The sequence below is a fragment of the Giraffa tippelskirchi genome, chromosome 1, assembly GCF_054371585.1.
Source record: "Giraffa tippelskirchi isolate mGirTip1 chromosome 1, T2T-mGirTip1v1.2.pri, whole genome shotgun sequence".
In the NCBI taxonomy this organism is placed as follows: Eukaryota; Metazoa; Chordata; class Mammalia; order Artiodactyla; family Giraffidae; genus Giraffa; species Giraffa tippelskirchi.
Genome location: NC_137275.1, coordinates 215,943,458 through 215,956,117, shown reverse-complemented (window position 1 = coordinate 215,956,117; position 12,660 = coordinate 215,943,458). Strand labels below are relative to the sequence as shown.

At 41.1% G+C, this 12,660-nt stretch overlaps 1 protein-coding gene across 7 annotated transcripts in view; it reads left to right on the top strand.

Annotated features, from left to right (window-relative positions):
- SUSD1 (sushi domain containing 1) overlaps positions 1-12,660 on the top strand; it is a 132,871-nt gene that overhangs the window by 37,343 nt on the left and 82,868 nt on the right. For 6 of the 7 annotated variants that reach the window (XM_081526661.1, XM_081526694.1, XM_081526668.1 and 3 more), the window contains one exon: positions 9,187-9,366. The exons of the other annotated variant lie outside the window; for it this stretch is intronic. In XM_081526661.1, the coding sequence (XP_081382787.1) occupies positions 9,187-9,366 (180 nt within the window). The remainder of the gene's footprint in view (positions 1-9,186; positions 9,367-12,660) is intronic. 7 annotated transcript variants of the gene reach the window in all.

Sequence of the window (12,660 nt, the reverse complement as noted above, 5' to 3'; positions counted from 1 at the left end):
GCCACTGCACCTAGAGTAAGATCCTAACTCCTAACCATGGGTTTTTAAAAAAATATTTATTTAATTTATCTGTTTGGCTGTATGGGTTCTTAGTTGTGGCATGCAGGATCTAGCTCCCTGACTGGGGATTGAACCCAGGCGCCTTGTACTGGGAGCGCAGAGTCTTAGCCATTGGACCACCAGGGAAGTTCCATAACCATGGATTTTGAAGCCAACATAGGTCTGATCCTTTTGTGTTTCTGTACAGATTACATCTCCCAGTAATTCTCTCCCCACCAGTATGTCTCTTATCAGCTTCAAGGCCCTTTCTGTCTACTTGAAATAATTGCCAATCTGCTTTAAAAAATTGTTGCTGTGGTAAACCACACATAATGTAAAGTTCACCATTTTAGCCGTTTATAAGCCATTTATAAATGTACAGTTCAGTGGCATAAAGTGCATTCACGGTGTTGTGCAACCATCACTGCTGTTGATTTGCATCAACCAAAACAGAAACTCTATACCCATTAAAGAAGAATCCCCCATTCCTTCTTCTCTCTTCTATTTTCTGTCCCTGTGAATTTGTATTATAGTTACCTCATATGTGTGGACTCATACAATACTTGTCTTTTTATGTCTGGCTTATTTGACTTAACATAATATTTTCAAGGTTCATCCATTTTACAGCATGTATAGAACTTCATTCATTTTTTTCCCTTTTAGTTTCATTGAGATGTAATTAACATGCATCACTGTATAAATTTAAAATGTGCAGCATAATGATTTGACTTACATACACCATATCATGAAATGATTATCACTGTGAATTTAGTGCCCATTCATCATCACATACAGATACAACATTAAAAACATAGAAAATGAGGGGAATTCCCTGGTGGTCCAGTGGTTAGGACTCTGCACTTCCACCGCAGGTGGCCCAGGTTTGATCTCTCGTTGGCAAACTAAGATCTCACAGGTCAGCTAAATAAATACATAAAAGCTACACGCTGGATGTTTCCATTAAAAAAGAGAAATAGAAAAATGATAGTTTTTTCCTTGTGATGAGAACTTTTAGGATTTACTCTCAACAATTTTCATATATGATGTGTAGCAGTATCAATTTATCACTTTGTACATTTTATCCCAAGTACTTATTTATTTTATAACTGGAAGTTTGTACCTTTCGAAGAACGTCATTCCTTTTTCAGGCTGAATAATTTTATGTTGTACATATATGCCACATTTTATTTCTTCATTCATCTGTTGAGGGAGGCTACTCAACAAAAAAGATTGTTATACAGCTCAAAGCATCAAAAACCATTTCACCTCTGCAAATGGAAGATCTCTGTAAGAAATATACTGATAAAGTTTTTCATTTTCCTTCCAGCACTCATGCTTTTACCTACCCTGTCACCTCCTCTGATGTTTCTGAAGTGTTCAGAGTCTACCTGTTTCCATATTAGACACTATTTGTTGACAATAAGTGTTTTTATGTGAAATGGAAAATTTTCTTTTCCCTCCAAATGATCTGTGGATACGATCTGAAGGAAAAGTATTGAGGTTAAAGTTCATGGGAGACTTCAGAATACAAAATCCACTAAAAAGTAATTTTTTTCTTTCTACTGTCTTAAGGGCAAGTAGACTTTTTGGTACTAATGAGTTCAATGACAGCAGTTCATAAGATGCTTATAAGAATGTGCATCATGGAATTATGTAACCCTCTCATTTCCCTTGGATGATTGTGGTATGATTTTCTGAATTCAAGTTGTCTCATATTGCGATGTTAAGATTTCTACCCCAACATCAAATATGTATGTAGTTTAATGCCCAAGTGATCCTGAATTAACTATATTTGGCCAGATTCAGAACGTCATAAAGTGCGTGAAACTTTATCATAAGGCTACACTTTTCCACTCCATTCCTTAGACCATATTTCTTACATATAAACTTCGCCAGAGTTCTGGTTCAAGATGGTGGAGTAGAAGAACGTGTGCTCATCTCCTCCTGAGAGAGCAGTAAAATCATAGCTAGCTGCTGAAAACTGTTAACAGAAGATACTGCAACCCACTAAACTTCACTGAAATTAATGCTCATAATGTTAATAGCTTACGAGACTATAGGGGATATTCTAAATGTATAGGATATAGACATAGCTCACAGAGAGCTTACTGTTAAGAGGGGAAGAGAACATTTTTACAAATGAAGAGTATAGGTATAAGTGCTGAATTATCTGATCTAGAGCATGAATGTAGTGTAGACTCTGGCATTCACCTACCTAGACTGTTTGGGCCCTTACAACCTATCATGTTACACTAATTTCCAGGTGTTATAAAGCTTCTGATTTGATACTGCATGCTGCGTGCTTAGTTGCTCAGTCATGTCTGACTTTTTGCTACAGACTGTAGCCCACAAGGCTTCTCCATCCATGGATTCTCCAGGCAAGAATACTCAAGCGGGTTGCCGTGTTCTCCTCCAGGGGACCTTCCTGACTCAGGGATCGAATCCCTGTCTCTTAGTATCCTGCAATAGTAGGCAGGTTCTTTACCACTAGTGCCACCTGGGAAGTCCCTGATTTGATACTCAGTCACAGTAAGGGACTTATTGTTGGATAAATGTGAAAATCGACTTTAATGTGATTTTCTTTCATTTTCATCCGTGTAGCTGCCCTTTTGCTAGAGTTTTTCATTTAGTAGTTTATTTTTCTGGAAAGAAGAACGATTTATTTTTCTGGGAAGAAAAAAGTAAAAAAAGTTTTTCTTTTTTGGGGGGGGTCAATATTAATAAGTAGAATAGGTCAATCATTCATTCCCTCAGCATTTGGCAAGATGTCTGCCTCAATTTGTGGACATTATTGGTCTTTTTTTTTTTTTTCTTCTCAGCTTGCTATTTATTGGTCTCTAAAACAGTCTTAAATTAAGCCTTATATTATACTGTTATTTCTATCATCAATCACATCATTTGCTTGTAAGTATAATAAACAACAGTCATTGCTGATACAGTAAGTTGTTGATTAGATGCCATAAATTGCCTATACCTTTCATCAAATTTCCTTCTGGAACATTTTCTTGGGTAGAATATTAAAGGTAACAGGGTGGATAAGCATTTTTACCTTCAAGATATGAGACAGAGTTACAATACCAATGTGATCTTTGAAACTGGCATAACACATTTTCCCCCTGCTGCTGCTGCTGCTAAATCGCTTCAGTCGTGTCTGACTCTGTGCGACCCCATAGACGGCAGCCCACCAGGCTCCCCTGTCCCTGGGATTCTCCAGGCAAGAACACTGGAGTGGGTTGCCATTTCCTTCTCCAATATATGAAAGTGAAAAGTGAAAGTGAAGTCGCTCAGTCGTTTCCGACTCTTAGCAACCCCACGGTCTGCAGCCTACCAGGCTTCTCCATCTATGGGATTGTCCAGGCAAGAGTACTGGAGTGGGGTGCCATTGCCGTCTCCTCGTTTTCCCCCAGGGAGACCTATTTTGAAGTTGATTATTTGAATAAAATCACAGATAATAGGATACTAAGGAAAAATTCCCAGCCACGATCATAATTAGATGACTGTATTCCTGATGGAGATTCAATATAATTACCCAGAGATATATGTGCTTTAATGAACACCCCTATGCATATGCAACACAAAATTTGTGCAGCTTTTTTTTTTTCTTTCCTTTGGATGTTAACTGTTTTTAAATGGCTTCTTTCATTGTGATAGTGCTAGTTTTATTATCAATTGTAACCTCTGTTGGATTGATTTTTGAATATGTCTTAATAGGGGCCACTGGCTTTCTTGGGTCCCATTTGGCCTGAGTAGAAGTGGCAGTGGCCGCCATCTCAGCATGATGCAAATATCTGTGATGGGCTTATGTCCCAGATAAGACCTGGGCCAGACCCAGGGTTAAATATCAGTACCAAGAAAGCTTCAGGGCAAGTACAGTGGCAGGGGACATTCATTTCCAGCCACTCTCTTGCTATGGTTAAGTTCTTGGAGACAAGTTGGGGCAGAGGAAATTGTCATAGAACCATTCTGGACTGATTTAAATGCTTTTTCATGAAACCTTTTCTTCTGAGGTTTTGGTTAACCTATAAAGTCAGAGCCTAGAGTGAACCCCTTCAGTGTGAGGCTGCCTGGATTGAATGAACCTGGACTTCAGGATCACAAAAACCGTGGTTTGAATACTGGCTCTGCCTTTTAATAGTGAAGTAACTTTTGAATGTGACTTAAACTCTTCGGACCTCCGTTTTTGTATCTGTAACCTACGTGAGAAAAAGACATTTACCTTGCAGTAGGGTTTTCCGTGAGAAATAAATAAGATGGTGTATATGGAAGAGACGACCTTATGTTTAGTTGGATTTTGGTGCATGCCGTTGTTTTAAAATTAAAATTATTAAAATTGTTGATTAAAATTTCGATTAAAATTATTGCGGTTTAAAAAGCAGTCCCAGAATTCACTGTTAACAAGAGCGATATTAGTTTTTGTGGGCCTTTTTCTCAGCTTTCATCTACTTGGTGTTTGGTAGGTGTGAGTTACCTCTGTTAGGTGAAAAAATATAGAGGTGTTGGACTCCTGTCTTGTTATCGGTACTTACAGTTTACTGATGTGTGTTTCCTTCCTCAGGGGCTCTGGTCATATCAAAGTAACATTTAGAGAAAGGTTTATCTGTTTACTTTTGGCTGCGCTGGGCCTTCGTCCTGTGCTCGGGCTTCCTCTCATGGCCGAGAGTGGGGGCTGCTCTCAGTTGCAGTGCGTGGGCTTCTCTTGCTGGGGAGCGTGGACTCCAGGGTGTGCAGGCTTCGGGAGTTGTGGTACATGGGCTCGGTTGCCCCGAGGCATGTGGCATCTTAGTTCCTGGATCAAGTATTGAACCCACGTCTCCTGCATTGACAGGTGGATTCTTAACCACTGGACCACAAAGGAAGCCCCAAAGTAATATTTCTTGCATCTTGAACAATGTTGAAGTAGTAGCAAGCTACCAATGAGCAGCTCTTTATTATTTACTATGTAAAACATACAAATGTAAGTAGGCGTTGTGAGGATGCAAGAGATTGTAAGATAAAGCTTCTGTCCTTTAGGAACTGTTCATGTATTTGGGAAGACATAGTCATTAAAAGGACCCCACTAAATCCTCAATCAGGAAATAAAGGTCAAACGAACAGGATAAATAATTATTCTTTTAAAAAATTATTTATTTAGTATATTTTTGGCTGCACTGGGTCTTTCTTGTGGGCCTGTGGGCTTTCTCTAGTTGCGGCAAGCAGGGGCTACTGTCTAGCTGTGGTGCCCTGGCTTCTCATTGCTGTGGCTTCTCTTGCTGTGGAGCACGGGCTCTAGGGCCCTTGGGCTTCAGCAGTTGCTCTTGGAGAACTCAGTAGTTGCAACACGCAGGCTCTTGAGCATAGGCTCAGTAATTGTGGCACACAGGCTTAGTTGCCCCATGACATGTGGGGTCTTAGTTCCTGGACTGGGGATTGAACCCGTGTCCCCTGCACTGGCAGGTGAGTTCTTAATCACTGGACCACCAAGAAGACCCAGATAAATAATTATCCTTGTTTCTACTTCTTCTCTCACTCTCACATCCAATCTATCACCAAGAATCTTGTTTTGCTTCCTTTATACGTCTGGAATCCATCCCATTCTCTCCATCTCCATTATCACCTCTCAAGTGCATCTAAGACCTCATTCTCTCTCTGTTGGACTTCTGCTCTAGACCCTGGCCCACCTCTCCTTTTATTCCTGTTCTCCAATCTGTTATCTACCCAACAGTCAAAATGGTCTTTTAAAAGTCGGAGTCAGATTATCTCATTCCCTTGCTCAAAACCCTTGCATGGCACTCAGCTGCTTTTTCATAAGCTCCAAGCTCTTTCCTAAGGCTTACAAGGCCCTCTGTGATCATCTCTGCTCTTCTCTGCACCGTCGTCTCATGCCACTTCTCCTTGCTGACTGTGCTCCAGCCAATAGTCTGCATTCCCCCTTCTGGAACACATCAAGAACTTTCTCATCTCAGGGTCTTTGCGTTGGCTAAGACCATTTCGCTTGATTGAAATGTTCTTCCTCTGGTCATAAACATGACAGGCTCATTCTCATCCTTCAGGTCCTAACTCAGATGTTACCTCCTCAGAGAGCTCAAACCATTCCTGACCACTCTATGTAAAAAGCCTTTCCCATCCTATCACATTATCTTTCCTCCTACTTAACATTTACCACCATCTGCAATTACCTTGTTGGTTTATTTTTTTTTTGTCTAATTATTCTCTCCCTAAGTTCTCTGAGGGGAGTGATCTTATCCATTTTGTTCACTGCTGTAGTGTATAGCATACTGTCTTGCATATACTAGGTGCTCAATAAATAAATGAGTAAGTGAACGCATGAACACAGGCCACGAAAGCTCAGGGGAAGAAGGGATCCCTGTATTAGTCATGGAGCAGTTTCTTCATTGGGAAGGATTTTGCTAGGTTTGAGGGAGGAAGCATGTAACTTGAGGAGAGAGAGAGTGAGCAAGGTGGAAGGTGATAGAAAGGGGCCTATACTGTAGATTTTCAGAGATGGAGCTGCACTTGAGGGGCAGTGGTTGTAGCAGAAGGAATCTGATGGATGTGGATTCGGCTTCTAACCATCACACGATTACCCATGTGACTTTGGACGTTTTATTTAACCATGTTAAGTCACTTTACCTGTAAAATGGGGAAAATAATGCCTACTATGGAGGGTTACTGTAGAGTAGTAATGTTAGATACTTGAGGCCCGTTTGGGATGTGTGTGATGTCAAGGGGTAGCCATTCATATCACTGTTTAATTTAGGTTCTCACCTGTGAGTGTGCATACAGATCAGATTTGCAGCTTTGTAGAAATGTGGATACCAAGAACCCAACAAACTACTACTCATTCAGAAGAGTTGTCTCTGGGTGATGGGGTGTATGTGTGTGTGTGTGAGAGAGAAAGAGAGACACTCCATCATGTGTGATTTTTTCCAAAAGCTCCCCAGGTGATTCAGACTGTATAGCTATTGTTTAGAACCATGTGTTTAATTAAATCCATGCTGGAATCCTCTCTAAATATCTCTTGCCAAGGGACTGTCAAACTTGAATATCTTTGAGATGGGAAGTCACAGAGTTGGGTCCAAGTTGCCTACCCCTGGGCATCTACCTGAATCTCTAGAGACCAAGCTATTGACTTCTTATCTATTAATATCAGTTAAAAAAGAATCTCATAGTCCCAACTAAAGCTACTATGCCTTCCATTATTCTTGGTCATGTCCAAAATGAAACCACTACAACATTGTAAAGTAATTAGCCTCCAATTAAAATGAATAATTTATATTAAAAAAATTTTAAAAAGAAAGTCAGTTTAATTTTTTTCTATACCTTTATACCTTTAGTATCTATATGCTGTGTTCAGTTGCTAAGTCCTGTCCATAAGATTTTCCAGGAAAAACACTGGAGTGGGTTGCCATGACCACCTCCAGGGGATCTTTCTGACCCAGGGACCGAACCCATGTCTCCTGCATCTCCTGCATCAGCAAGCAGATTCTTTATCACTGTGACCACTGGAAAGCCCTTAGTATCCATGCCTCTCCCCTAATCCAGCTGTCTGGTTATCAGATTCCCTCCCAAACCTCTCCAATGTGCAGTTTAGAATTCCAGCTTCAAGGTCGATGAAAGAAAGTGAAAGTTGGTCGTTCAATCATGTCCAACTCTTTGTAGTCCCATGAACTGCAGCCTGCTAGGCTTCTCTGTCTATGAAATTCTCCAGGCAAGAGCAGTGGAGTGGATTGCCAATTCCTTCTCCATGGGATCTTCCCGACCCAGGGATTGAACCTGGGTCTCCTGCGTTGCAGGCAGATTCTTTACTGTTTGAGCCACCAGGGAAGCCCATGGACCTACATAAATCTATACCCTCAATTTATTCACTGATGATCCCTCTAATTTCCTGCTGTAACTGAACCGTGGCTTGAACTGGCTGTTTTAGATGTCAACAGTGGCTGGGCAGTCTTAGGAAACATTAACCATCTGTTCAGTTGGTTGCTCACGTACACACAAATATGCTCATGTACACACATACATCCTCATGTCTTGGAGTGTTTGGGGCCAGTATACAGGCTGAAAGATCTGATGTTGGGAAGATACGCTGAGGGCCAAGGGATCTTGTGTCAGGCCAACATGTACGAGAAGGGAACAAATCTCTGTGGGCAAACATGGGAATTGAGAGGTGGACAGGGCTGGAGGATTTATTTAATGACCACCTCATTCTGTTCCCATAACTGCTCAGGATTTGTATTTGCACTAACCAGAGACTAACTCTTTACTGCTAGGTCTATCAAGCTCTACACAACACTTAAATGATTATGGAGACTTCTCGGTACATCCTGCTTGTTTCATTCTTGAACCCATTTCTTCTAAAGTCCAGTCCTTCTCTTTTCTTAGGGTATTTATTCTGATTCACTTTTGTTATTGGGTTGAAGTTATTTTTGAATTTTTTCCCAGAAAAGGTATACACATAGTTTTTTAAAATTGTAAAATATCTGAAAATGACTCTTATTCTTCTATGAAGTAGAGTTTGGCTGGGTCTAAAATGGCAGTGTAACCCTTGTCTTTCAGATTGTTCTCTGTAAGTATTCCAGTGTCTTCTCGTAGTCAGAATTGCAGAGAAGAAATTTCATATTTATTTTATAAATCCAGGTTTGTCCCCCTCTATGTAGCTGACTTTTTCCCTTTGAAAGGTGCATCTATATTGAATGTTTAGACTATAAATACTTTCCCTGTTAATTTACTTTAAAAAGTTCAGAGATTTTGTATGTATTTTGTTTACTCTGCAGTTGGCAAAAAAACCCTACAGTTATATTATTATCTACTCAGAAGTTAATGACCTGAAGGTACACAGTAAAAGATAGCAGAAAAATCTTAGTATTTAAAAGAACCCTGAGATGGATTCTTTCATTGACCAAGGAGTTCTCTATAGTATAAATAATCTCATAATTGGAATGTTTTCTATATATACATGTTTGTAAATTTCATCAAGTTCAGAGAACTCTATTTTCTTTACTTCTGAACAGTCTTATTTTAAGTACCTGCAGTGAACTATTTGATGGGGTTAGTGTCTTTCCTTGTCCCATATGACTGGACTCTATCATTGCTGAATGTTTATTTCTCAAAGGTGAACTATGGGATGGAAGTCATGGGTCGTAACAAATGCCATCCTGCTTCTTATTGCAGAGATCGACTGTGGCCGCCCTCCAGAAGTGCAGCACGCGATCCTGGAGGGCAATCACAGCTCCAGACTGGGTGGTGTGGCTCACTATGTCTGTCTAGAGGGCTTTGAGAGCCCTGGAGGAAAGATCACTTCCGTTTGCACGAAGAAGGGCACCTGGAGACCAAGTGCTTCGTCATGCTCAGGTATGACCTCCATGCTGTGGGGCTTCTGTCTCCTAGAGGTAAAGGGCCGGCAGGAGTATGGAACGAAAGCCTTTGATCGCTTCCTCTGTGTACTGCACCTAGCCGTGCCATTGACCCCAGCGGGCACTTGGCTTTAGGCTTGTCAGCCGAACCCTGAAGATTTAAAGGGTGGATCGGGAAAATAATTTGGATAGAAAGCGTTATGCATCTGTCTTTTGAAACTCACCTTAAATCACAGTGATTCCTATCTTTTCTGCTTGGTTGGCTGAGAGATTTTTCTCCATGAGCCATTTTCACAGGGGGGCTTACTTGAAAGTTCTAATTAAGCACATGTTGACAGCTTTTCAGAGAAAAGGTGGTGTCAGGTATAGTGAGGTTTCTAATGTTTATTTTTAATCGTGGTAAAATATACACAACATAAAATCTACCGTCTTAACAATTTTTCAGTGTTAACTGTTTTCACATTGTGCAACCAGTCTCCAGAAGTTTTTCATCTTGAAAAACTGAAAGTCTGTGTCCATTAAAGAGTAACTCCCTATTTTCCCATTCCCCATAGCTGCTGGTGCCACCATTCTGCTTTCTGTTTGTATGAGGGGCTAACTGACCTCAAGTGAGCGAAACCATATAGTATTTATCCTTCCGTGGCTGGCTTATTATCCTTAGCATAATGCACTCCAGCTTCATCCATGTTGTTGCCAATGGTGGTACTTCCTTCTTTTTCCTGGCTGAGTAATAATATTCTGCAGTGTATATATACGCATTATGCTTATCCATTCATCTGTTGATGGACAGCTGTGCTGCTTCTACCTTTTGGTTATTGTGACTAACACCTCTCTGAGCATGGGCGTTCAAATATCTCTTTGAGACCTTGATTTGGATTCTTTTGGATGTGCCTGCTGTGCTAAATCGCTTCAGTCGTGTCTGACTCTTTACGACCCCATGGACTGTAGCCCACCAGCCTCCTCCGTCCGTGGGATTCTCCAGATGAGAATATTGGAGTGGGTTGCCATGCCCTCCTCCAGGGGATCTTCTCAACCCAGGGATCGAACCTGCATCTTTCATGTCTGTCTCCTGCTTTGGGAGGCAGGTTCTTTACCACTAGCGCCACCTGGGAAGCCCACAGTTCTTTTTTTTTTTTTTTTAAGTTTTCATAAGGTATATATTTTTTTTCTTTCTTTTTTTTTAAAATAAATTTATTTATTTTAGTTGGGGGCTAATTACTTTACAATATTGTAGTAGTTTTTGCCATACATTGACATGAATCAGCCATGGGTTTACATGTGTTCCCCATCCTGAACCCCCCTCCCACCTCCCTCCCCATCCCATCCCTCTGGGTCATCCCATTGCCCCAGCCCTGAGCATCTGTCTCATGCATCGAACCTGGAATGGTGTTCTGTTTCACATATGATAATATACATGTTTCAATGCTATTCTCCCAGAACGTCTCACCCTCACCTTCTCCCTCAGAGTCCGTAAGACTGTTCTATGCATCTGTGTCTCTTATTCTGTCTCGCATATAGGGTTATCATTACCATCTTTCAAATTCCATATATATGCACTAGTATACTGTATTGGTGTTTTTCTTTCTGGCTTACTTCACTCTGTATAATGGGCTCCAGTTTCATCCATCTCAATAGAACCGATTCAAATGTATTTTTTTTTAATGGCTGAGTAATATTCCATTGTGTATATGTACCACAGCTTCCTTATCCATTCGTCTGCTGATGGACATCTAGGTTGCTTCCATGTCCTGGCTATTGTAAACAGTGCTGCGATGAACATTGGAGTACACGTGTCTCTTTCAATTCTGGTTTCCTTGGTGTGTATGCCCAGCAGTGGGATTGCCCACAGTTCTTTTGGATATATTCCCCCAAATGGGATTACCTGTGAAAAGGAGTTTTGAGACTTCAGTTCCAAGTCTAGCAGTCCCCTGTGTTAGCTGTGTGTCATCACGTAAGGCATTATTCTCTTAGAGTCTCAGTTTCCTAGTCTGTAAGAGGGGGAAAATATAGCCTGTTTTTTCTACTTCAAATAGTTGTTGAGAAGGAATCAAATGAGATAATATACAGGGAACATTTCAAAATTTAAACCGCTGTGCACATATTAGGTCTTTTACTGAAATTATTAGCCTGACTTGAGGATCCTCTCGTGAGTCAAAAGTGCAGACTTCCACATGCTTTATTTCACCTCCGCCTCCAAGAAACAAGGTGGAGAAAGGCAGTGATTCTTAGGCTTGTGATAGTTGGCCTGGGGTTTGACAAATTGTTGTCACCTAGTCTTGAATGGCCCTGGTAATTTGTTTCTAGATGTTGACTTGCTTGGCTCTGAAGACAGATCTCTGAAGAGTGAAATCCCCAGGTAGCTTTGGTTTGGCTTGACCTGGCAGAGTGTCTTGGGTCTTGTCAATCTAAGTTTTCTAAAGAAAAGTCTAGCATGAGCAAATGTAACACGTGGACTGCAGGTGATCATTTGTCCAAGAGGAAGAGTTTATGACCATTTGTGGGACTGGGATTTGAAGAAATCTATCAATTCATTCAATAGATACTTATTTAGCATACATTATGTGGGGGGTACTTTGCTGGACACTATCTTTTTGGAATTTACAGGGCAATGGAGTAAATAGACTTTTCTCCAAAGAAATGCACATACAAATATACATTTAATATTGAAACCCCTGGGGAAGGAACCCTGGAGAAGATGAAGAACTCAGTCCTGTGGCTGAAACTGTGTCTGTGCCATGCATTTTCCACATTTAGTTATCTCTACCACCACTGCAGCAGGATGTAGGTTAGAGATTGCAGTCATAGCAACAAGGAGGGGTAGACTTGGATGAGAACCCAGAGATCTAGATCAGCCTTCTCTTAGGTCCCACTGACTTGTCCAACTTGCACAGAGAAGCAAGGGCAAACCTGTAACTGACACCAAGGACTTCAGAGTCCCCATCTTCATCATTGGAGACATTGAGAAGAGCTAATGCCATTTCAAAGCAGACTGATAGTCATCCCAAACAATGACTGCCTCTCCAACAGCACCTCTAAGTAATTTGGAGGAAATGAGGCAGCTGCCTCGTGGCTTGCTGAATTCAACATCTGGGGAGGTGGTCTCGGGCCAGCGTTACCTGCGGAGTCACTGGTCTGAGAGCTGGGTGTAGCTTCAGGACCCTTAGCCATTTTCTTCATGGCTCAAGCTGCTTGTACCCCCACCGTTCAGAATTCAGTGGGAGCACTAGGATTAGTCACTCCCTGAAAAACCAGTGGATCTGCATGGGGCATAGTAAGCTATTAATTATCTGAT